This window comes from Heteronotia binoei, chromosome 4, assembly GCF_032191835.1.
Source record: "Heteronotia binoei isolate CCM8104 ecotype False Entrance Well chromosome 4, APGP_CSIRO_Hbin_v1, whole genome shotgun sequence".
NCBI lineage: Eukaryota > Metazoa > Chordata > Lepidosauria > Squamata > Gekkonidae > Heteronotia > Heteronotia binoei.
The window spans coordinates 118,588,875-118,615,060 of NC_083226.1; the positions used below are offsets into that span (position 1 = coordinate 118,588,875).

The window sequence follows — 26,186 nt, forward strand, 5'->3', positions numbered from 1 at the left end:
ATGCCTCTAGGAAAAGCCAATAAATCCGACGAAAAGAAGGGCATTCAGCAGAAGAAATAATGGGTTATATTCACGCTCGAGTTTCATTCCCCAGCATCTGTTTTCTGTGCTAACCCCATTCAGTTTGCCGGTACTGCTGTCTGCAGCATATCAGGGAAGCAAAGGCCTCCGCCTCACACGACCCCAGTTCCACTTTATCCTGTCCCGTACCCGTGCGCGCCCGCGTTTAAGGAAAGCCGAACACATTTATTTCCCATCTTGACACTGACCCTTCATGACCCTCCCTGCCGCTCCACAGAGCCACACGTGCCATCGTCATTAGTCACGCCAGGAGAGCCTGGTGGCGACTGCGAAGGAGTCAGCCTTGGCAAAAAGGCACGCGAGACACAAAGTTCGCGTCTGTTGCTTGCCCCAACTCCTTTCGAGAGAAGCGCTGGCTGCTGCTACACCCACTCACCGCTGTTATTGCCGCCAGCCGGCAGGCAGAACGAGACTGTGGAGCCGGTCAGCGCGCCGCTGCGGGATTTGGCGTCCGGCGCAGTTTCTTCCCATTGAAGCCTCTGGGCTCCACCGGGCTCTGCTGCTGTTGCCCCCGCAGCAGTAGGTTTGGCCGCTGCCTCCGCTGGCTGAGGAAAAAGAAGAGGAGGAGGAGGAGGAAAAGAAGAGGAGGCGGGGAGGGGAGGATGGAGCCCGGCAAAGAGCCTGGGGCTTTATCGGCATCAGCGGACAAGCCCGGCGAGCAGGAGCCGCCGTCTTCCTTTCAGGCCCGGCTGTGGAAAAATCTACAGCTGGGGGGCAAGGGCGGCAAAGTGGCTGCGGAGCGCCGCAGTGCGGAGACCTCGCCGTCCCTTCTTCGTCCGGCGGCGGCCTCCCAGCCGCCCAGCAAGGGGGATTTGGCGAGCGGTGGCGGCGGCGCCAAGTGGGGCGGCTTCAAGCGCAGGAAGCACGTGCTGGACCGAGTCATCTCGTCCTCGCAGCCCAACCTGTGCTGCTCCTCCGCCGAGCCCCTGGAGGCTGGGAGCACCGAGGCCGGCTCGGCTCTGCGCCGCCTGCGAGAGCATTTCCTTCACCACCCCCAGGGCAGGGGGCAGCAGCACGCCGCCGCCTCCTCCTCGGCGTCTTCCTCGGTCTGCTCTTCGCCGCTTCCTCCGCCTGCCCCCGCCAGAGCAGGCAAAGGAGGCGGGGATGGGCCCCCCAAAGCTCGGACTGCTGAGGGGGAGCAGGAGGCGCGGCGACCTGGAACGCATCTGTCCCACCAGAAGAGCTCTTCTCTGCCCGGCACCACCTGCTTGGAGCAGCTGTTGCAGGAATCGCCCACCAAGGGCAAGGCCAAGGGAACCCAGGGCGGCAGCAGCCCGGCGGTGAGTCCTTGTCAATGTTCCCTCTAAGCTGAGTTAGTGTGAGCTAGCTCACAGCTTTTTAGCCTCCAGCTCACACATTTTTGTCTTAGCTCAGGAATAATGACCCTAAAACAAACTAATTTATGTAGTAGCTCGCAACTTTAATGCCGGTAGATCACGAAGTAGAATTTTTGCTCACAAACCTCCACAGCTTAGAGATAATTGGTCCTCGTCCTACTTCTCTGGCAGGCTTTCCCCTCGCAGCGGCTGGGGAGGTAGGAGGAGGGTTATGTGCCGGTGGTGTCCTCTCGTTCCTGGCTTCTGCCAGGTAGGAGAGAATCCTGGTCTGGCAGTTTGACCTTAGTGGTCTTGTCTTATGTGTGAACGTTAAGCTGTCGCTCGCACCCTGTGAATCTTGCTACACGTGTTTCTCTTTAGATAGTGGGTTCAGTGTGTATCGCTCCCGGTGGAGAAAGTCAGCTCGACAGTTATGTTGGAAGGGAGAACATGACACAAATAACTTTTGTTGGCAGAAAGCTCATTACTTTTCCCATTGTTGAAAGCACAGGTTGACGTGACTGGCTGTTCCTGGACTAGTGGGGTATTTCTAAACCCTGGAAATCTTGGCCCTGACCATTATTATTATTATTATTAAATTTTATTTGTATCCTGCCCTCCCCGCCTAGGCAGGCTCAGGGCGGCTAACAACATTCAATAAAACATTATACAAAATACAATGGTTAAAACAGCATTAAAATTATAAAACAGCATTAAAAATTATACTTATTTATTTATTTATTTATTTAATTCGATTTATATCCCGCCCTACCCCACCGAGGCGGGCTCAGGGCGGCTTACAACATAAAACCAACAAAATCAATTTAAATATATTAAAAATACATTAGTAATTATAATTATACAATAAAATACTTAAAATACATATAAAAATACATAAAACACATAAAGCTCGTACATAGATTACATAGTAATCATTGTAATTATTTTATACAGGCAGTTTTGTTTTACATAATCATAGGTATATTGTTACTTCTTTGTGTAGAGACAGTTAATTTAATTGTGTAGAGACAGTTAATTTAAAATAGAAATTGAGACGTATCCTGCTGTCTTGGGAAGGTCTGAGCAATATTCCATTTTGTGGAAAAGCAAAGAGTAGGTGAGAGCCGTGTTTTTTAATTGGGGCAGGATCAATAAGAGTTTCATTACATAAAATGGTCTTGGAAAAGACGTATGTAAGTTCTGAACACTGGAAACAGTGGAGTTGACGACAGACATATGTGTGTAGATAGTCTGTATCAGTGTTGTAAATCAGTGTTCAGAATGTTAGAAACAACAGCAGTTTTTGGCCTTCCTGTCAGCCAATCAGTGTATGAGCATATGTTAACATGTGGAAACTGAATTAAGTATCTCCCTTTGACTAAAGGTACAATAGACCATACAAGATAGGCGCTATAAACCAATTCTGCTTTTGTTTACATAACTATTTTTTATGTTTCCTGTGAGATAAGTAGGTACTGCATAATCTTCTGGTAGGTAATGCAGTTTACTAGGATACATTGATTATGTCATAATGCATTTGTTGTTGGATAACCATGCTTATGATTTCTGGTAAGTTTATGCTGAAGTGGGCAGATTGTGCAAAGGAGTAAGTAGTCACTTTGCGACTCAGTATTTTAAAGTCGAGAGGTAATTCTGGCTCTTAGGTATATCTTGTGCAGTCAATCCTCAACAAAAATTGCAGAAAATATGAATCACTTTAAAGTTACTGGATTTCTCTCCTTTTAGCTGTGTATTGTAACTCATATATACTGTAACCCAATTTTGTGTAACTGGTATAGTTTAAGTGCAGGCCAGTTTTTGCCAAGTACGTATACTTGAAAAGTAGATATGGTCTGAATTATACCTACATAGAAACTATGTTGAGGCTATAATGAATTTAAACACAGTGTTCTGGTTTAGTCATATAAGACTGCTGCAGAAACTAGGTATATTTTTACCATTATGAACATCAGCATGAGTAAAATTTATGAATGTCTTTGAATTTTGTCTGTCATTCTGGGCACAGGCTATACTTTAGTGTTCCAGTAGCTGTTCAATTGATTTTGAGGGAGTGTCTTCAGGTGGCAGGGGAAAGCTGGTGTTTAAAAGTGTTGCTACTTATACTCCAAATCTTACCCCTATGTACTGATTGCAATGGAAGCTGTTTTCAGGCAAGTATGTATAAGGCTGCAGCCTTTACAGCGCTCTTAACATGCCTCATTGAGTTCATTATGTGGCTGATCCTGAAGTTCAGCATTCTGTCCATATCTGTGACATATTTCTCTTCAGGAGGTTTTCATTCACATAGTAGGCAGATGTTTACAAGATTAGATAATTGCTGTGTTTTATTTAGCCTAAATAGATTTTTATGTGGAAAAAATGCATTTTCATGACAGTGAAATAAACTGTAGTTGACCTTTTTACAAAGATTTCAGGTTTTCACGGCTGGTAACATCATTAGGGTTTGTAGAATCTTTCGGGCTCAAGTGCTGTGTTCTACTGGAGAAAGTTTTTCTTCCAGACGTTTCGTTCTCAGCTGCGGAGAACATCCTCAGTGGTGTTGCAGCCGGAGCAGGCGCTCTGACCTTCTTGGCTGCTGTGCATTGAGTGGGGCCAGGGCTGCTGGAGAGCTGCTATTTCTAGGCTGGAGGGGGTGTGGTGAAAGGGCAATTGGTTTGTGGCAGCAGCAGCCAAGAAGGTGACAGCAGCCAAGAAGGTCAGAGCGCCTGCTCCGGCTGCAACGCCACTGAGGATGTTCTCCGCAGCTGAGAACGAAACGTCTGGAAGAAAAACTTTCTCCAGTAGAACACGGCACTTGAGCCCGAAAGATTCTACAAACCCTAATGACCTTTTTACAGCCTATGAGAACAGTTTGAGGGAGTGAAAAAAAGGAATACTGTCTTGATATCTTTATGTTGTGATGTACTTCAATACAGATGGTACTGGCTGCATTCTTTGTCTTCTGGAATCTTCTATGGCTGTTTTCTCAAGGGCATAATTATTACTGCTTTGTTTACTTATAATGCTTATGTGGTTACAAAAATCAATTATTAGTGGCTGCATCTCTGCACATACTACTTTGGAGACGTTGATTGCTGAATACGCAGACTTCTTGCAGGCTTTGTGTGTTAGAAGCTCCATGGGACTCTGTCAAAACAATGGGAGTTGAATTTCCAATAGCAGTCTTCTGATGTGTTTAAAATAGCAAAACTCAGTGGTAACCTTAAAGGTTATAGTTGTTGCCTATACATTTATTTGTGCAACTTCTTCAGTTTCAATAGATGCACAAAATAACTTGCATCAGATTGTAATCCTATAATCCTGTAAATTATGCAGACTGGGATACTGAAGATATGTCCAACAGCTTTTTGCCTGATCTTGCATCAGATGCATCTCCTGTGCTTGCTTGGTAGTGAAAAGGTTGGCGGAAGGGGCTATGCCTGAATACTACACTAGGGCTGCATCCACATGGGAGGTGGAAGAAAAGTTTACTCATTGTGTAAACCACAGTGAGTGGGATGGAGGTATATTGCTTGGCTACTTTTCCAACTCCCTCCAAACAGAATTGTGACCCTCTGTGGATCACACTTCTCAGCTGAGCAGCAGCACTGCTTATCTGGGGAGGAATTTGTTAAAAGGGGATGCAGAACTTGGTTCTACCATTTTGTAGCTGGAATTTAGCTTTACCCATCTGCAGTCTAGTTGCAGCCCATCCACTCTGCTTCAGAGGGGAAAGACTCAGGTGTAAGCCAAATTGCCCTCAATTGAGGTAGGGGAATTAGTTTGGGGGCAAAAGATGGTTAACTCAAGTGAGGTCTAAACCTATGTATACAGGAGGTAGTCTCCCAAGAATTTCCCCTTTAAAATAATGAGGAGAACTTTTGGTAAACTATACTTGGTTTTATTAGAAAATCAGTCACACATACAAGAAAATAAAATTACTCATCAGTCATACAGTTCCTAAGAAAATAGAGGTGAAGGGTTGATAGGGAACATAATGGGAAGACACAGACAAAGGCAATAGTGTATCTATCGCCTTAAGGAGCATGATTTCCAATAGTGATGATGAAATAGGGGAAGGGGGAGCAAGACACAGCCAGCGTATCTTACTATAATGGATCCAAAACTGATCAAGTTTAGGGGATGGTTCTAAACAGCAAGGTAAGTACACTTGAAGAAGCACACCTGAGTGGTCAAGCACATGGCCTTATATAACCAAATTCACATCCCCAGGCAATATCAGGTGACCCATGACATAGCTGTCAGATGACCTGTGACATAGCTTCATGTGACCCCTGACATCACTGAGGGGGAAGGCTCCCAGGATAGTTTGGAAAAAGGATTAAAGGCATTGATGAAGTTACCTTACCTAAAGAAAGAAACATGATGGGATAATGTGGGGCCAAATCGCTACCTATTGTGACACCAGAGCTAAACACAATGGGGATGATTTCTGTAGCTGGAACTGGTCTTTGTAAAACAGCCCTTCTGGCTGGAGTTGTACTGTGTAAGCAACTGCCTTTGCTGTCTGGCAAAAAAAGTTTGTCTAGGTGAGACGATGAAATTAGCAAGCCTATTGTCCACCTTGGTTCTTTACATTTGCATCTCCATTACATGCCCCTGGGTGCATGGGGCTCCCACCTGGCTCTCATGGCATATCCAGCAAGACCTTAAGTTGTTGTTTCAGGACATCCCAGGAATATGGCTCCTAGAGAGAGAGAGAGAGAGAGAGACTGCTTAATGGCTTCCATGGACAGGAATGCAGGATCTGCAGGGCGAAGCAGCTCTGGAGAGAAGTGTGATCTGGAGTCCTTTTCTGGATAAGGGAAGCAAAACTGGTTAGATCCAGGCACAGAGTCCTTGTAGCCTGGCTGTAGAGCTTACTGTTCGGGTAAACTGTCCATATTGGGGTAGTCCTCAGTCCCCAATACTTGCTGTTATTATCTAAAACTCCACTGAGGCAGGTTTTGCTTGTTCTTACACAATATAAGTTCATACTGTAAGTTTACAACAGTAAGAACGACCATTGATACTTACTGTGAGGGGTCATTCTTCTTTGAGGACAGGAGGACATCTTGAGGGTTTCCCACCATCTACCCAGGGAGGCAGGACTAAAATTTCTTCTTCCTTTTCCTGTGGTAGGATCGCCATCTCCTCAGTTTGGGAAACTCCGAGAAGCAGTTTATATCATCAATCTTACTCAGAAAAAACAACAAGAACAAGAAGAACAGCAACAGGCTAACATGAGTAGCCATAACATATATAAATGCATATATGAACAAGATAAAATAAAATAAAATAAAATAAATAAGAAGGAGGCAGAAAGGTTTAGAAAAGATAAAAGCGGTGGGCAAGATGTCCTCCTGTCCTCAAAGGAGAATGACCCCTCATGGTAAGTACAAATGATCGTTCTCCCCTTTAGTCAGAGGACATCTTGGGTGCTTCTATAGCAGTAGGTTAATGACTGGGTGGGACATCGCTGTCTTCTGTCAGCATATGCTGTAATACTTTTCTGCCAAATGCTGCTGCTGCTGAACTGTAAGAGTTTATTTTGTAGTGATGCACAAACGTTGAGATAGATGACCATGTTGCGGCCCTACAGACTTCTTCAACTGAAGCGTGATTGTCAAACGCTGCATTGTTTGCCGCACTTCTGACGGAGTGAGTGGTGATTCCTTTGGGCACCTCCATCTTCATGGCCCAATAAGCCTCTGAAATACACTGTCTAATTGCATAGCTGATGGCTGAGACTGACATCTTTTGACCTACGTTTGGGGGCGAAATGTTAATAAACATAGCATCCGTCTTTAGGGTGACCATAATGTCTGAAGGCCAGCCAGGGACACCTTGGGGAGGAAGGGGGGAGGCAGGGGCGCACGCGCGAAGCGCGCCCGCCGCCGGAAACAGGAAGTGACGTCACTTCCGGTGACGTCATGCCACCGCCGGAAACAGGAAGTGACACCACTTCCTGTGACATCATTTCCCCGCGTCACCTGCCGGAAACGGGAAGTGACATCACTTCCTGTGACATCACTTCCCCCAAATGACATCATTTCCCCCAAATGCCACTGCCGGAAACAGGAAGTGACTTCACAGCACTTCCTGTGACGTCCCCAAAAATCCCCCAAATATCACCGCCGGAAACAATTTTGTTCTCAAATCCTGTATATACTTCATCAGTATATGGGATAAGGCACTTTCTCAACTGTGCTGCATAATGCAGCCTATTTATTTTGTCCTGTTTGCTCTGTTGGCTCTATCTGCGCCACCTTCATCACTTTCAGGGTGTGGATCCCCCAGTGGGGTGGTCTCCCGACTCCCTCTGCCGGCTGTTTCTGATAGCCCTGCGCCCCCTCTTTCATTTGATATGTGTCCCGTGCGGGTGCCACCCTCCCGCCGGGAGATGCCGCAAAATGAGCCCCCTTGAGGCTTATGGCGGCAGGGCTCGGGGGAAGCGAGCTAGACTGCTGTTCTTTTGAGGGGTTATAGAGTGTTTCGAGCCCATCCCTGTGGCATCGGTCCCATCATTGTGGGACCCAGGGGGCCGGCGCAGCAGCCCGCCGAAGCAGCCTGTCACTAATAACACAGGTCGAGATGCAGGACAGGAACCCGGAAGTGACCGACAGGCTGATAGTCATCCGGCTTAAAGAAATGAACTGACTGTTCAGGGACACTAATGTCCTCCACTTCTTCATCAGGGATAAAGTCCTCCCCATCCCTAGTCTGTGACTCAGAATCAGAAGGGTTTCCCTCTGATTCATCCTCTAGATTTTTATAATCCTGTGCTTGCTTCCTGGCTGCCTTAGTAAGGCAGTTGCCCTCTGCAGGATTGTGTTGCTTGGGACATTGGTGGTGGGGAGGGGGGAGGAGGAGAGGGAAATGTCGATTAGGAGTGTGCATTCGGTTCAACTGAACCGAATAAACCTCCGAATCAATATTCGGAAGTCCATAGAAAAGGTGGGAAAGGAGCTTCTGCAGCCTCAGGGGAGCTGCTTGCCTCTTTTCCTCCCTTTGGAAGCCTTTTCCCGCCTCTCCCATAGCCTCCCTGGGATCAGAGAGGGAGGGGGAGAGGAGCCCCAGCAGCCAATCCAAAGCATGCATTTGCAAAATGCATTCTTTGTAGGGCTGTTGTGTAGCTGATGGCTGGGCTAATCTTCCAGCCATCAGCAACGTTGTTGTTCGTTTGTTTACTTGGGTATCCAAGTAAACACTGTTCTCTGGCCAAGTGGTATTTTTTGAAATTGCTCTGTGTAGGGCCAGAGAACCTTTTTAAGGAATTTGCCTGACTGGACTCCGTTCCATTGCTGCTGTGTTGGTGTTAGTGTGTGAGAGAGATTGTGCTGCGCTGGCCCTTGGCCTCAGCTGCTGCTGCTCTCTCTCAGCCTTGTCTGACCTGCCTGGAGAAGAAAAGACATCTAAGGTAAGACAGTCTTGGGGTTCTTGTTTTTATTTTAGTTAGGATAAAAGTAAAAGGACTTTTTAAGACTCAGAGTCCCTTCACTTATCCAGTTTTGGGTGGGTAGGTACTGAGTAGCTTATTTGGGGTTAGGGTTAGGGGATTTTGCTGGGGTTGGGGGGGTTGCCAATTTGCCTATATCTTTTATTGTTAAAACATCAGTTTTTTAACAGTTGAGTTTCTTGGCCTTTTCTCAGTGATTTGTTTGGATCTGTTGTTGTTGGTTTTGCATCCTGTCCTGTTGTCCCTTTTCCTGGTTCTGGTTTTGGGGGGGAGGGGTGTTGTTGACTGATTGGCCTGAGGTTTTTTATTGTTAAAAAGGTCACTTTTTTAACAGTTGAGTTTCTTGGCCTTTTCTCAGTGATTTGTTTGGATCTGTTGTTGGTTTTGCATCCTGTCCTGTTGCCACTTTTCCTGGTTCTGGTTTTGGGGTGTGTGTGTGTGTGTTAAAAGTTAAGTTTCTTTCTGTCACATTTTGGTTTTTTCAAATTACCTCTGGTTGATGTGAGGGGGTTGGTGTGTGGGGTGGGTCACTTTCATGTTTTTATAGAGTTATTTTTGGAGTCTGAGGTGCTTTCGGTTTGGCTAGGGCCGCTAAATAGGCTGCCCCACTAATAAGGGTGTTTTTAGGGATTGTGTTTTTAGAATTTTTTTTAAAAAAATCCAGTTTAGGGCTTTATCTTCTTTCAAAATTCAACTAGGCCAGATAGGGGCAATTTAAAAAGGTTTAGGTTTCTCATAAAAGGTGACTACATCAGGCTCCCTTTTAAAGAGACTAGGATTGCAGTGCATTTTGCTTTCAGCCATTGAAAGCCGATGCATCCTTAGATTTCCACAGCTTCTCTCTGATTATAGGGGACACCTGATTTCTAGTTTGCAGGGAAATCCGGTTTGTCCCAGAATCTAGTTAGGAGAAGTTTAACTAGGAGGATATAACAAGGATTGCCTTCATCTCAAGGTAGTCTTTTAAAAACTGTAGCAGGTAGAGGCAGGATCACCTAGTCTCCTAAACTTTACCAGACTACTACTACCCCAACCCAAAGAAGGACAGGTTAGGGACCAAAAAAACAAACAAGTTTTGGTGGGAGGGTTTTTAAAAAGAAGTCAGGGCACCTGTTGGTTCAGGGTACAGTGTAGTGAGTTAGGTTTGTAAAAAAACCCACTCTCAGTTCAGGTTGTGTGAGACTGGCCAAGGGTGACATGAGTGATAGGCAGCAGAAGAGGGGCCCTGGGGGCAAGGCCAAGGAGAAGACAAGAGGGGTGGAGGGGAGGGGGAGGACCCAGTTCCCCCCCACACCTGTGCGTAGGGCCACTCACATCCGCCTTTCAGCACTCTGACCTCTGGCCAGAGTGTGATGAAGAAGTCTCGCCTTGGGCCCTTCATCGAGGCTACTGCTGGGGCGCTCCCAGCAGAGGTGCCATTAGGTGCTGGCACTGAGCAGGGGTCTGCTGCTCGGGCAGTCTCTCCTCCAGCTGATGTCGCTCGGCCTCAGCAGCCGGAGGACGGGCAGCAAGAGCAGCCTTCCTTGGAGATGAGCTTTGGTGACAGTTTTCTGTTCAAAACGATCACCCCAAGGAGGGTGTGGAGTGTCGTGCAGGAGCTGGAGGAGAAGCTGGTTGAGGAGGACCAGCCCCCTTCTTCGGTTCCTTCGGGCACCAGCAGTCCTTCAGGGGGTGGCCAGGAGGGGAGGCCGCATGGGGTGGAGGGGGAAGAAATGGAGACACACGAGGTGCCTCCATCTTCACCCACTTCCCCCTGGTGGCCAGCCCCTCCTGCCACCCCGAGACACGATGTGTCTGCTCCAAGCACCTCACAGGAGGTTGCTCTGGACACCCAAGCTGCCAGTCAGCTTGGGCATCCATACACCTCCAAAGTCTGGAAGCATTTCCGTCTTATGGAGGATCCACGCTATGCTCAGTGCCAGCTGTGCAGGGCCCGGATCAGTCGTGTGCGGGACCCTGCCCACCTGACTCCGGGGGGGGGGAGATGCAGAACCACCTGAGGGGGAGAAGCAGGTTGGTGCTGGGATGCCCAAGTGGCCAACACCCAGTCAGGAGGTCCGTCCCACCGTGACTACCTCCAGAGCTCTCCAGGAGAGTTCCGTGACAGGGCAGGGACGCCAGCCATCTCTGCCTGAGATTTTTGGTGGGGGTGGCATCTGTGTGCCAAGAGGGGGAATCAGGTACAGCAGGAGGGTTATTGCCTGGAACCTTGCCAGGTCGGTTGCCCATGGGCTTCCATTTTCAGTGGTTGAGAATCCTGGGATGTTAGGGTTGCTTGAGTACCTGGTACCCTGGTACAAAGTTCCTGCTAGAACCACCATTAGCAGAACCATTGTGCCATCTGTTTTCAGGATGACCGGATCTGTGGTGAAGGAGCATTTGTCCCGTGCTGTTGGGGGGACTGTTCATTTCACCTCAGATATCTGGAGCTCCCAACATGTGTTCGAGGGGTATCTCTCCCTGACTGCGCGTTGGTGGCAACCCAGTGAGCTGCAGGGTGGGGGTGGCAGTAGCGGCAGGTAGGATCAGGGCCGCCAGGCCGGCTGTTGATGGGCCTTGCTGCATGCCGAAGCAGTCGATGCGTCACACACAGCGGACACTCTCGGAGCCATCCTCTCACGGCATTTAGAGGGCTGGTTAGGCAGCGGGGACGTCGCCACGGGCTTCGTGGTGACTGATGGTGGCTCCAACATCAAGGCGGCTGTCCAACGTCAGGGCCTAAAATGCCTTCCTTGTGTGGCCCACCTTCTCCACCTTGTGGTTAAGGACGTATTGGGCCAGACGAAAAGCCAGGATTGTCGGTATCTAGCCGTGACCCATGAGTACTGACTTCTGCTCCAGAAGTGTTGGCACATCACGGGTCACTTCTCACACAGCAATACTCATATCTGTTGCGTGAGAAACAGACACTGACAGGCGTGCCAGGGCACCACCTGATTGGTGACGTCAGCAAACACTGGAACTCCACCTGTGTCATGCTGGAGCGCATGGTGGAGCAGAGAGCAGCCCTGGATGCCTTTGTCTCTGAGACGAGGGTCTTTCGGGATGAGAACCATCTCACCCAAGAGGATTGGGTGGTCATTTCTCAGACTATGGAGGTTCTTGGGCCCTTCAAGACCCACACAGAAATGCTCTCGTCTGACATGGCGAGCATCGCACTGGTCGTCCCCATGGTCTATATGACCCGTGAGGACCTGGCTTCATTTCTAGTGCCAGCTCAAGGCCGTGCAGATGTTCTTCCAGCGGTGTGTGCCCTGGTTGTTAGGATGCAGGAAGGGCTTGAGGCCTCTTCCAGACTTTCACCCAGGATAAGGTCTACATGATGACCATGTTAGACCCGTGCCTTAAGGGCACGATCGCCAAGCGGGCCAACGAGCTTGATCGCTGGTGAGATGAGCTCTCCCAGAAGGTTGTGCGCTGCAGAGTCAAGGCGGGCCCAGTGCTGGTAGCTGAGAAGGAGGGAGGTGGGGGGTGGAAGCAGCTCATCTGCCACTTCCACTGCTGTTCATCCCCAACCTCCCCAGCTAGGCAGTGTTTCCCACCAGACTCATGCCAAGAAGAGTGCTGAGATGACACTCATCGGGCGGCTCATTGGCCCCTCTGGGTGCGGTCGGCCCCTGAGAGCAGGGACGGGTGCTGCAATGGTGCAGGACTATCTTTCAGAGCCCAATGAGTCGCAGGAAACATCTCCTTTGGACTACTGGGTCGTGAAGGAGGGGGTCTGGCCGGCCCTCTCCTCTGTGACCAAGGCTTCCTCTCATGCCCACCGATGAGCATGCAGAGCGAGTGTGTCTTTTTGCATATGGACCACACTGTCTGCCCACATCGCAATCGCCTGCAACCCTGGAAAGTTGAGCAGTTGGTCTTCCTGAAGATCAACTAGCCTCCGTTTGGTTCCCCGAACGTAGACTTTGAGAGTGAATGAAGTGAGCACCTACTTGTGCCTGCATCCTCTCTTGGTCCACGCTTGGAAGGTGGTTGTAAAACACTCCCCCACCAAACATAGACTAGAGTCCAAAGACAGCCCAAAAACTCACTCACAAATTGATTGGCAGTGCACACCCCCCCCCCTCATCCATCCCCAAACCAAAAGTGAATGCTGGTTTAAAATCTGCAAAGCAATCAAAATTTCCCTAGTCCCCATCCACACATACCTAATAATACTGAAAGGGCCATTGCAGCCCCCAACTGTAACCGACAGCACCCACAGGCCCAGCCAGGATGACCCAGTTTTTTTTTCAGGGGCAGGAGGAAGAAAGAGGGAGGTGCCAGTGATGATGACAGGCAGCCAGCAGCCATACCAATGCTGAGGTCCCTCTAATGGGACAGTGATAGCTGGTGTGTTGCTGCTGAGCTGAGAGAGAAGGAATGGTTCCCTTCCTCTCACACAATCTGAGGCCCTCCCATTGATCTTCCTCATTTTGGGTGCAACTCTGGCTCGCTGCCTCATGGTGCACCATGGGTATCGCAAAAGAGCCTGGACCAGCCAACCATCCATCACTCAAGGTAAGTCTAAATGCTTCTTGGTTTTTTGTCAGCTTTGTGGAGCTAGGTGTGGTCCACCACTTCTCTTGTTTGAGAGTTGCGTTGTTTGGGGCAGGGTTGGAGAGCTGGCATCTGTAGATTGCGTGTTCTGTGGCAGGGAAGCTGGCACCTGGGTGAGAGACCCAGAACCAGCATGTCCGTGTTCAGTAATGGTACTACTACTAATGGTATAATAGGAACATTTTACTATACATACTCTTCTCTGTATATCAGAAACTCATAGCAGCTTATGTGAGCACTGTAAGCGGTTTCTTATTACTGAAACTGTCCATTTGAGACCAGGCTAAACTTTATCAGCCTTAACTGAACATTCTTTCAGACACTGTCCAAATACTTACATGAAGATGTGAATGTAAGCCAAATATAGTGGGGCTGAAGAGAACTGTCATTCTCACAATGTCAAGCTTTTAGAGCAAGGGTGGCTGAACTTGCTTAACATAAGAGCCACATTGAATAAACATCAGATATTTGAGAACCACAAAATATGAAGAACAGATGTTTGAGAGCTGCAAGATAGGAAGGCAGGCAAATAGATGAGGGAGAGAGGAGTGAGGGAGAGGTGGAAAGAAAGGAACATTAACTTTAAATGTATTCTCCAAGCTACTGGCTGGCTTGGCAAAGTGATTTAAAGGCAGAAATGGCTTTTCCAGTGGGGCAGTTGGACTGAAACAGTTTTGTGAACATGGTGGAATGTTTCCCTCTTGTTAGTGTGGTGAAATGTTGCAAACTAAACGTTAAAACTATAAATAGGCCTCCTAGGAACACTAATTTCATTGCTTTTACAGTTTATTTAAAATAAGAGCATGTAGTCACTGACAGTCTGTCACTCAACAAACAGATTTAGAACATGGAATTTGTTTTGTGATGCTGTTCTATAGTATGACTAATATTAAAGTACTGTGTTCTACTTCGGAATATTTTTATATAACGCAGGAACCAAGCTTGATGGAAGTGGAACAAAGCTTCAGAACAGAACAAGTCTTGAAGGCTAGCCTGATCTTGTCAGATCTTAGAAGCTAAGTAGGATTGGCCCTGGTCAGTATTTGGATGGGGGACCACCAGGGAAGTCCAGGGTCACTAGGCAGCAGTATTCCCTCTAAGCTGAGTTATATATAATTTTATTTCTATCCCGCCCTCCCCGCCGGAGCGGGCCCAGGGCGGCTCACAACATAAAATAAACATTACATCGGTTTTACATTATAAAACATGGTTAAAACAGTTATAAATTATTAAAATTAACATAACATAACAATGTGGCGTTATAAACATTAGATTTGGTAGACTTCTAAAAAAGGACATTAAAACATTTCCAGCAGCATGCCTAGCTTTGTCATTGATTCTGTCACTAGTTGAAGGCCATCCTGAAAAGGTGGGTCTTACAGCTAGCTCACAGTTTTTTAGCCTCCAGCTCACACATTTTTATCTTAGCTCAGGAAAGATGGCCCCAAAACAAACTACAATTTATACAGTAGCAACTTTAATGCCAGTAGCTCACAAAGTAGAATTTCTGCTCACAAGACTGTAGTCTAAAGTTTAGAGGAAGCATTGCTAGGCAGTGGCAGGCAATGGCTAACCACCCCTGAACATCTGTTTCCCTTGAAAACCCTACTGGGTTGCCATAAATCAGCTGCAGCTTGACAGACTTCCCACCATTGCTTTTTTGATCTCCTCAACAAGGTAATTGATGTGTAATTCTGTTTGCTTTGTGTTTTTGTGACTATTTTAGCGTTTATTTAACTGTCCTGAAGCAAAAGCTACAACCTTAAGCACTCTTTTAAAAAAGAAGTTCTGTTGAGGTAAACAATACTTCCATCCAAAGGTGGCCAAACTTGCTTAACATAAGAGCCACGTAGAATAAACAACAGATGTTTGAAAGCTGAAATATGTGAACATCAGATGTTTGAGAGCAGGAAGGAAGGAAAGCAAATAAATGGTGAACAAAGCAGGAGTCAAGTTGCACCTTTAAGACCAACCACAAAAGCTTACGTTCTAAATAAACTTGGTTGGTCTTAAAAGTACAACTTGACTCCTGCTTTGTTCAGCTGCTTCAGACCAACACAGCTGCCCACTTGGATCTAAATAAATGGGGAGGGAAAGGTGGAAAGAGAGCAACTTTAACTTTAAATGCATTCTCCAAGCCACTGGCAGGCTTGGCTTAGAGAAGTGTTTTAAAGAGAGAAATTATTATTATTATTTATATTCCACCCATTCCCCCATTTGGGGGCTGAGCAGAGTACATCAAATAGAAATAAAATCACAGTAAAATCATAATAAAACCAAATGCCTTCTCCATGTTGGCCATCAGGGTAGTGGAGGCTTTAAGAACCACATAATGTGTGTGAAAGAGCCAAGAGGCTCCTGAGCTGCAGTTTGGCCACCTCTGCTTCCAATTATGAAATGCCCTATATGAATTCTAAGTATTAAGAAAACATGACTTGGATGGTGCTCAAGGGATAACTAGGGTAGGTAAATGTGCAACTGTTATCCTCATTGAGGTCTTGAGGAATGGTGCATGCTGTAAACAAGAGATACTATTTGGAATGATAATACCTTGAAGGGCATGTATTAAACTAAGGAACAAGAAAAAAAAGACCTAACATGGTTTTATAAGTTCTGAAGGATAAATATTCTGAACTTAAATTCTGGGGGCACATCTATCAAGTTGTACATTTTTTGTCTCCATGCAATTTCATTGATTTACATGGGAGGCATTTTCAGCTATTACTGAAATAAGTGGGAACTATATTTGGGCTGGATTGTGCCTTGTATATCAGCATAATGGAATTAACAAGTAGTGCCAATTTATAAAAAACTGGGGAGTGAGAAAAGGGTAGCTCAGAATTTGAGAAGACATGCATGGGCTACAGGTGCATGGCAAACTGTGAGCTGGCTGGTAGCAACTGAACAAGATTTGGCCGAGCGGGTTCTCAGTTCACATATAGGCCTGGATGTTTCTAGAGATATTTCTAGCAGAGGAGGAAGTTGGGAGTAGCCTGCAATCTGGCTAGCAGCTGCTGAACCAGATTTTGGCAGAGTGTGTTCTCCTCTGCTCACAGGTATTTAAAGCTGGGCTATACCCAGAGGTCTGAGAGACACGGCTATTTGTTCTGCTCTCAGAAGCCTTTCCCTCATCTTCTCCTGTTTCTTATGTGTATAAGACGGGTCCCCACTGGAGATAAAAGAGGATGTAATTAAATAAAAATAAAGACTGCCTCTTCAGTGGCTGATCCAAGGAAGTGTTTTGAAAGCATGGTTCATGTCAACTGATAGATTTCTAATCTAGTTTGGCAAGCTGTCTGTGGTGAGCTGGATAATATCTTTAGAAATCCTACCATTGATTATAATTCTGACAGCCAAGTTAGATGTGTATGTAGCTGGAAGCCATAGTCATTTTTACCAATGTGATACCGCGTAGAATGGGTCTTTGTTTAAAGGAATTAATTTTTAAAGAGAATCACCAGAGTAGATTTTTGTGTTCTGGTTTTAAACAAAAGCTACTTAAGTCTCAGCATTCTCCAAGTGTCCATTTTCAGCTAGTTAAGTGTTAACCATAACTTGTGTTCCAACCAAGTAAATTAGATTTTTACAGCTGTAATAATTCATACTTTAGCGGGTTTGCAAAATCAGACATCTTTCTTGTGTGATCATCTTTCCTGATCACTCTATAAAGATGTCTGAATCAACTGAACCGCTGATTCATTAGTTCTACTTTTCTGAATTCTGTGAAAATCCCTTCAGTCTTTATTGCAGATAACTTTATTTAGAGAATTTTTTAGGCTTAGTCATTAGCTAAATGATCTGGGAATAATAATAATAATAATAATAATAATAATAATAATAATAATAATAATAATAATAATAATAATAATAATAATAATAATAATAATAATAAATTTTATTTGTATCCCGCACTCCCCGCCAAGGCGGCTCAGGGCGGCTAACAGCATCTATACATGTACAACAATAGGTAATAGATAAAACTTAGTTAACAATAAAAACATCTAAACATTATAAAAACCCGTTAATAATTAAAAAAATTTAAAATTCACAGTTTGAGTTAAATTAATCTGGCAGCATAATAATATTCTGATGCTGGTGCCTGCCAGTTTAAGTATCTATACTGACGAGAGTCTTGAGACACGGCTACTCTAGGTCCTAATTCAGTAGCCGGCATACGCTTGTTTAAAGAGGACCGTTTTGCAGGCCCTGCGGAATTGGTCGAGATTCCGCAGGGCCCGCACCTCCTCTGGGAGCTGATTCCATAGGACCGGGGCCACAGCTGAAAAGGCCCGCACTCTGGTGTTTTGCAGCTTGACTTCTCTCGGTCCAGGGATAATCATTTTGTTTTTCCCAACTGATCTCAGTGCCCTCTGGGGTTCATATGGGGAGAGACGGTCCCTCAGGTAGGCTGGTCCTCGGCCATATAAGGCTTTAAAGGTAAAGATTAGGGAGTGCCTCCTTCCAGATTAACTTCCACTGGCTTGATTTAAAAAAGAATTTCTAGGAACTGCACTTTGTATGATATTCTCTATTTGTGAATCAGGATTAGGGTCCTCACTCAGGTTCCTGCTCTTAGGTTAGCTTAGCAGAGATGGGTGTGTTCAAAACAGGACCTATTTATCAGCAGGGCAATACAGGTGTGGGAGCACTGAGTCTCAGAACAAGGGAACTCATGCACTCTACAATTCTAACTAATGGAACCCAGCAAGGATTCCACCTCATGAGACAAAGCCAACTTTCATAAATATTGTGTGGGTGTTGCCATTAAGTTATTTCTGACTTACGGTGACTCTATGAATAATTACCTCTCAAACAGCCTTGCTTAATAGCCTTATTAATAGCCTTGCTCAGAAATATTAGAGGAGGAAAACACTATTCCAATGTAATGCATACAGTAAATACACTATACCTGGAATGGCGACGTTCTTTGTTGTGGAGTCTGAATTGGCAAGGGGGAATGTTTTCTGCAGTGAGCAGCCATGTTCTTTATTCCCCATGTGTTTTTGGTGTTTATGGGAAATCTTTTAGGGCTTGGGTCCAGAGATTTAGAGTGTTATCAGTATGCTGGCGATACCAACTATAACTATATTTAAGCCACCAGATGCTGCTGTCTCTGTTCTGAGCACTATCTGTCAACCAGGTTGTAGTGGATGAGACTGAGAGAGAATATATCTTAGATGAAGGCAGACAAGATGGATGTATAATTAAAGCCATTGATTATGTATAACAAAACCCCGTGTTCTCTAAATAAAGTTTTAATGAAAAAAAAGTAAATTCAGTTCTAGTTACCTAGGCCTAAATTCGTAATTTTAACAGAGAGAGCTGAATTAAACTTATAATTATCAAGTCTATGAACCTCTTTGTCAGCAGGACAATACAGATGTGGGAGCACCAATTCTCGGAACAAGGGAACTCATGCGCTCTACAATTCTAACGGAACCCAGCGAGGATTCCACCACTCTGAGTCTCTGATTCAGAGAGAAGGGCGGAGTATAAATCTTCTTCTTCTTCTTCTTCTTCTTCTTCTTCTTCTTCTTCTTCCTCTTCCTCTTCCTCTTCCTCTTCCTCTTCCTCTTCCTCTTCCTCTTCCTCTTCCTCTTCCTCTTCCTCCTCCTCCTCCTCCTCCTCCTCCTCCTCTTCCTGTTTCTTTTGAGGTCACATTCTTGGAGCAATTTTTATCTTTTTGCCAGCCAGGCGAACAGCTAGAAATACTCCCCCCCAAAAACAAACCCCTCAAAGTTCTTTCCTGGAATTTCCTGCACTGCTATCCTCTTTTTTAAAAATTAAAATCTTCCTTCTGTCAGACACAACCATTCTACTTTGTGGGACATTCTGGGATCTTGGATCCAGAAATCCCTAGGATTTGAACTGCATATTTGATGGCCTTTCCTTTTCTTTTGGATACCTGCCATCTTCTCTATACAGGCAGACGTCAAGCTTCTAAAACAAGTAGCACCTGCAGGGTGAGGTATTATTTCATTGCACCAGATGTGTAATGGGCTTCCATTACAACCAGAAGAAAAGCAGATTTGGCAAATGTCACATATACCTTGGTAAGACCCAAATTGGACTACTGCAATATTCTCTGAATGTGGCTGCATTTGGAATCTTGGGGAACAGTCCCCATGTGGAAGCAATTTTAGGGACCAACTACATTTTTACATCTGCAGCATGATTGCCATAGGGGACTTGACATCATATGACAGCTGCCAGGTTCCCCATGGGAACTCAATTTGAAGGTGCTGCAGAGGCCTGATTCTAGTTTAGACTGTGGTTTGGGGGCAGGAAGGGCTGCTGCCAATTTCCTGCACTGTTTCCCCAGGCATTAAGCATACACACACACACACACACACACACACTCACCATAAGCACAAATACCCTCCTGGAATGTTTCTGGTTAGGAAAACTGGGGGTGGGGGTCACGTTTTCAGGGTGCAGGCAGGCAGGAGTCCAAAGCCAGTCCAAGGTCAAAGTCCAGGAAGTCAAGCAGGAGCCAAGTCACCAATGCAGAATCACAAACTGGAATCAGAAGTCAATGTCCAAAAGCCAAAAGGTCAGGGTGCCAAGGAAAACAAGCAGGTCAGAATCAGGAAGGAACGTGGATGCAAGCCAGAGAACAGACGATGCTTCCACAAGGTTACCAGGTCCTGGGTGGGAGCTATATGGGAGTCTCAATCAGCCTGCTCCCTGGGTGGCAGTGACTTTGCTAGAACTCAGGGCTGAGAGATCTGAAGCATCGGCGTGCCTCATGTCTTCGCTCTGAAAGTTCTTTCCCGAGCCTGCTTCGAACTCTTGAAATGGGAGGAGGAGAGCTTGGAGGAGATCGATCCTCAACAACTGACACTGGTGCCTGGAGAGTGATTGATGGGCCAGCTGCTGTTTGTTCAGCTGAGGAACTGGCCGGCAACAATTCCAGGTTTGTTAACCCTTCCAGCTCCTCCTCGTCAGGGCTCATGACACTAAGCCAGAGCTGCTTTACCCTGCCACATGGTCACAAGCAGAAATGGGCCCCTGCAGCACTTCTAAATTGAGTTACCATGGGGAACTCACAGCAGTTATGTGCCTGCAAGTCCTGGTGGTGATCATATGGCAGATGTGCTGTGTAGTTTAGAAAGCCTGGAGACCAACAAAGGACCTCCCTCCCCCCTTAAAAAAACACATTTACTATGCTGGAGGCAGCAGCCTCCGTAACTTTGCCAGCCTTTTGGTGAATGGCCAGCCAGGAAGATTAGAAGAGAATCACTTTCTGAACATCCTCCCCTGCCTCTCCTGATGCCCTGGCATTGTTTCAGATATGTCTGTGGTACAGCACCATGTTGCATCCTGGGAAATGTAATCACATTCAAAGCAAAGTCCAAGGTACTGGGGGAGGCAGCTTGCAGGGAGATTGGTGCCTCTTAAGAGGCTGGCTGGTTTCTGTGTCTGGTAAATCTGCAGCCACTTTCAGTGCAGTAATTGCAGTTATGGGTAGCAGAAAAGAGAGACTGCTAGTCCCAGGATATCAAATACTATTTGTTTTACCTTAACATACTGAATGAGCTAGAATGATAGAATCATACATTCATAGTTGGAAGGGACCTCAAGGGTCATCTAGTACAGCCCCTTAACAATGCGGGAAATTATTCACAAATACCTCCCCATGGCCGGATCTGGGGGGGGGGGCAGAGGAAGGTGCTTGTCCCGGGTGCCAATGGAGGGGGGCGCCAAATTGGGTATGGAGTCCATTGTATTCTATGGGACCATAAGACAGAATGTCCCATAAGGGGGCATCTTTTTTATTTTTGTCCCCCCCCTCAAAAATGTAGATCTGGTTCTGCTCCCCCACCCCACACTCCCAGTGATCCCTGCTCCATGCCTTGAAGATGGCAATCTCCCCTCAAAAAAACCCCTTAGCACTGATGCAACTTTTTCTGTCCTCTCTCTCATGATCTGCCTAATTCACAGAATCAGCATTGCTGTCTGATAGACATCTAGCTTCTGTTTAAAAACCTTAAAAGAAGGAGATCCCACCACCTCCCAAGGAAACCTGTTCCACTGAGAAGTTGCTCTGTCAGGAAGTTCTTCCTAAAGTTTAGACGAAAACTCTTTTGATTTAATTTCAACCAAGGTTCTGGCCCAACCTTCTGGGGCAACAGAAAACAATTCCACACCAACCTCTATATGACAGCCCTTCAAGTACTTGAAGATGGTGCTCATATCACCTCTTAGCTGCCTCATCTCCAGGCTAAACATGCCCAGCTCCTTCAACCTTTCCTCATAAGACTTGGTCTCCAGACCCTCCACCAGCTTCGTCACCCTCCTCTGGACCCATTCCAGCTTGTCTATATTCTTCTTAAAACATGGTGCCCAAAACTGAACACAATACTTCAGGTGAGGTCTTACCAGAGCAGAGTAAGTAATACCATCACTTCATGTGATCTAGACACTATACTTCTGTTGATACAGCCCAAATTTGCATTTGCCTTTTTAGCTACCACATCACACTGTTGACTCATGTTCAGTGTATGGTCCACTAAGACCACTAGATCCTTTTCACACATACTACTGCTAAGACAAGTCTCCCCCATCCTATAACCATGCATTGGATTTTTCCTACCTAAATGCATAACTTTACATTTATCTCTGCTAAAATTCATTTTATTGGTTTTAGCCCAGTTTTCCAGCCTGTCAAGATCATCCTGTATCCTGTTTCTGTCTTCAACCATATTTGCTACCTCCCCCCATTATTGTGATTGCTGCTTCCAGAAACAACATGCAATGGGAGGGGTTCTTTGGGTATATATATATATTCAGGAAATTGGGAAGAACAAATGTTCAAAGGTACAAATTATGCAAATTTTTAAGGAGCCCAGTGTGTTGGGAAAATGTGTTTATTTTGAAACAATTATACTTTAACTAAGGCTCAGGGTAGAGTTTAGTAGCTAAAAGGTGATACTTTAAAGTTTCAGGTGGCATATCGGTCAAAGGGCAGATGCTGGCTATGTGCCTGGAGTCTCAGAGTGGAGTCAGGTGAACAAAAGAAAAGAGTGCAAAAGTGTTCAAGCCAAACAGAAAATAGTCTGTACCTTTAAGTTTGTCATGTAATCCTGAAATTTGAGTCCTTTTAAACCCTTGTAACTTTAGGTCAAACTGCTAAAACATGAGATCTGTAAGTTTAGTGTTGGGAGTAATTACAGTTTATCAGTAAGTAGCCTATGGTCCAAATTAAGGTAACATCTTTAGAACTGACTAACATTATGATAACACTGATAACTAGTAATGGGCATAGACCAGAAAATCGTGAACTGGTCTGGTTTTTAAAAAGCCCATGTTACATGCATGTCAGATTTGGGGGGATCCAAGTAGGAGACCACCAAGCAAGGTGCCTCCAGGAAACTGTTTTGGGGGGAGTTGTCCAGTGCCATATTGAGATGCTACAGTGTGGACCTGGTTAAGCTACTGGCATCAGATCTCCCCAGGGACCACTCACATGGCTTCAGGTGACTGTGTCTTCCTGGGACCAGCCACCCAGCCCTGGTAACATGATGACTGATTGGGGTCAAGCCTTCCATCCTACCTAGGAAGGTGTCAGGGGCAACCAAGCCTGGCAACTGGGACTCACTGCACAGCTATGAGAGGGGGCACTGGTGGACTAGCTAAGAAAATGTGTGGGAATATGTGGCAGAGGAGAAATGATGCTTTTTTGGAGGAGCAGAAAGGGTACCCCACAGCCGGGGAAGAGGGCAGTTAGCCAAGCCCCCCAGAAATCTGTAGATAGTTTGGGTGCCTGAGTGGGAGAGGAAAGAGGAAACCCCCCCAGGCAGAGACTCAGGCAATGTAGGAAGAAATTGGGTGCTTTTTGGAGGAGCAGAAAGGGGTCCCCACAGCCAGCATGCAGAGAAAGGACAGTTTTCAGAACCCACAAAAGTGAACCTTCCATCCCCAAATCAAATCAAAAGCATGTTTTAAAAGAAGAAAATCTATCCATGTTTCCCACTCCTCATAGCAAAGAAAAGTTGGGGGGAGGGGGAAGAAATGTAGCTCTGAATGCAAGGAAAGGAGAAAAAGCAGAGGGGATGCTTTTACTCTGGCAGTTTGTATAGAGGACAGGAGATTCAACAGGTTTCTCCACCCCAGTAATTCCTCCCCCCTCAGTTCACCAAAAGATATTATTTCATGTTCAAGGAGAACAAGACTCGCAAAAACCAGACGCAAACAGAGGACAGGAATGCGCCTTCAGTGATTATATACATCCTCCAGTGATTATATACATCCTCCAGTGATTATATACATCCTCCAGTGATTATATACATCCTCCAGTGATTATATACATCCCCCCACCCCCATCATGAGGAAGTCAGATTGATGCCTGTCACTGGAAATCAGACTTGCCTGTCAGCTTCAGACTGTCACTATTGGTCCCTCGATGGCTGGAAATATCCCACCCATACCCACTTTTCAGCGCGAAACGGAACTTCTTTGCCAAGAGTGCACAAGAGGTTCCGAACCAGGCAGAGTTCGGAGACTTCCTGGCCCGAACATGCAACTTTTGAACTGAACTGTCCGAACCTCAAACAAGGTAAAGGCCAGGCCAGATTTTAGTTCGGTGTTCAGGTCTGTGCCCATCCCTACTGATAACGCAATCAGACGCTGCTAGATAGCTAGTCCTCATATTGTGGAATCTGGTTTGTGTTACAGCAAAAGTGACCCTGGTTGCCCTTCCAGTGTTTCAGTTTCACTGTTGCAAATTGCTCCGTCTTATATTACCTTAGCATGTGCATCTAAATTTTTGCTATCTGAGAAGTGGGGAAATAAATGTTGAAATTAGACAATACATTTCTTTACTACATAAAGTATTATTTGGATGGAAATAGTCTTATACTGTCACAGTGGGTACAGGGACTTTGTACTCTTGGTTTCCCTCATCTGCCAACTTTCCCCTGCTATATGGGGGTCTCAGATTAGAGTACCAACTTGCTCAGGCATCAAGGGGTCTGCTTTGAGTTAAAGCCAATATTTCCCTTTACCTAGAGAGAGTCTTGGGTAGCTGTCACCATCAGTGGAATTTGGGGTTCCCCAAGTACCAGTATTTATTCTGAATTGCCCCTTTATGGATGCCTCTGGCCTTCAGCTCAAGTGTGTGTGTGGATGAAAAGGGTTCAGCTTCCCTGCCCCCCCCCCCCCATATGAAGTATCCTTTCAGCACTGAGTCTCTCTGGTAAACATATCAGCAGTCTAGGTAATTGTGAATGAGATCTTCCGAAGGGTCCAGTCCCAACAAACCCAGAGATTAAGTGTTTAAAGTAACTTTAGTAACTACACATATATTCTAGAAAGTACTAATATTTGGAAGCTTACATGTCCCTTGTGTGATTATAGCCACACATTTAGGAGTCATATCATGACTCTGCTGATAGATTTGGACCGGCTGCTTGTCACTGGTCACAGGTCATAATTTAAAATACTGCCTCTTTATTTAGGCTCTAAGGGCCAAACTAGACATGACATATCCCTGGTTGAACAGACCCAGGGATGCTGCCACTATTTTAAAGCTTAACATGGGCAATTTTTAAAAAGTCATGAGTGCAATGGGACAAGATGTTCATTTCGTCCCTTACCTCTTTTCAAGTGCTAAAACCTCCATGGCTGTTTCAGCACTTGTAAAGGGCTGTTTGCTACAGGCCCAATTAGGATTGACCCCTCGCAGCATTTTTAAACAGCCCATGTTAGCTTTTAAAATGGCATAATCCCTGGGTTGGAGGTGAGGACACCATTACATCTAGTTTGGCATTAAATGGCTTGGAATCAGAGTCTTTGGAATCAGCAGTGAATGGCTGCTGTATTCTATAAACAGTAAGGTCCTTATTTGAAGCATTGTTCCTGGTGCCATGAAAATGTGGCAGGCAGTGACTAAAAATTGGACCTTCTCAGTGGTGGCATGCCATCTATGAATTTTAAGGTTGCCTGGTGTCTACATTATTTGCCATTTAAGTTTGCCTGGTGCCTACATTTTTGGTTTTCAGGTGCCAGGCCAAAAAAGTTTTTGTTCACCTATGCTTCTACTAAGTTTTTATCTTTCTTTGTTCTTTCTCTGCCTTTTCCTCTGGTTTTACTTGTTGATGTTTTAAAATATTATTGCTGCTGTTTGTTGAAGTTTTGTATTCTCTACCCTGAGTAGATTCTGAAAGTTGCATGTTGTAAACTTTAAATAAATGCAAAATCTATGTGCAGCACTGTTAATTTATTCAAAAGTAGAGTTAATTGCAATCATGGAAGCCAAAAGGTAGTGAATTACAAAGCCTATAGCTCTATTTATTGCATCTGTTAACCTTGGAATCTTCTGTTGAAAGTAGTGCTTCTATCATAGTGTAGGGCAGGGCTTTCAAACTCATTTGTTAGAGGGGCTGAATCTGACACAAGTGGGACTTTGTTGGGCTGGGCCACGTGTCATCAAATGTTATGTGTGGTAGTGGAGATATAAATTTTATAAAGGACACAGGGAAACAAAATTAAAGATACTATGTTTTAAAATACAAACATGCTTAAAACTCTTGTTTAAAACTCTTGCAGTATTTTGTTTAAAATGGAAAGGTGGGGGAATAGAGGGATTTGGCAATGTAATTTTAAAAATAAAATATCAAGAAGAAGCACAACTAAAATATAAAATGTTCTGAGCCTGGGAAAACATGAAAGCTGGAGAAATAGTAGGATTTTGCAATGCCATTTTTAAATTAAAACATCAAGAAAAAGCACCAAGGATCATGGCAGAAACTAGAAATATAAAATGCTCTGAGCCTGGGAAAACA

The 26,186-nt window shown here is 45.5% G+C and overlaps 1 protein-coding gene across 2 annotated transcripts in view; it reads left to right on the top strand.

The window, feature by feature from the left end:
- The first annotated feature begins 367 nt into the window (after positions 1 to 367).
- MCTP1 (multiple C2 and transmembrane domain containing 1) overlaps positions 368 to 26,186 on the top strand; it is a 457,667-nt gene continuing 431,848 nt past the window's right edge. For both annotated transcript variants that reach the window (XM_060235683.1, XM_060235684.1), the window contains exon 1: positions 368 to 1,371. In XM_060235683.1, the coding sequence (XP_060091666.1) occupies positions 684 to 1,371 (688 nt within the window). In that variant the 5' untranslated portion in view covers positions 368 to 683. The remainder of the gene's footprint in view (positions 1,372 to 26,186) is intronic.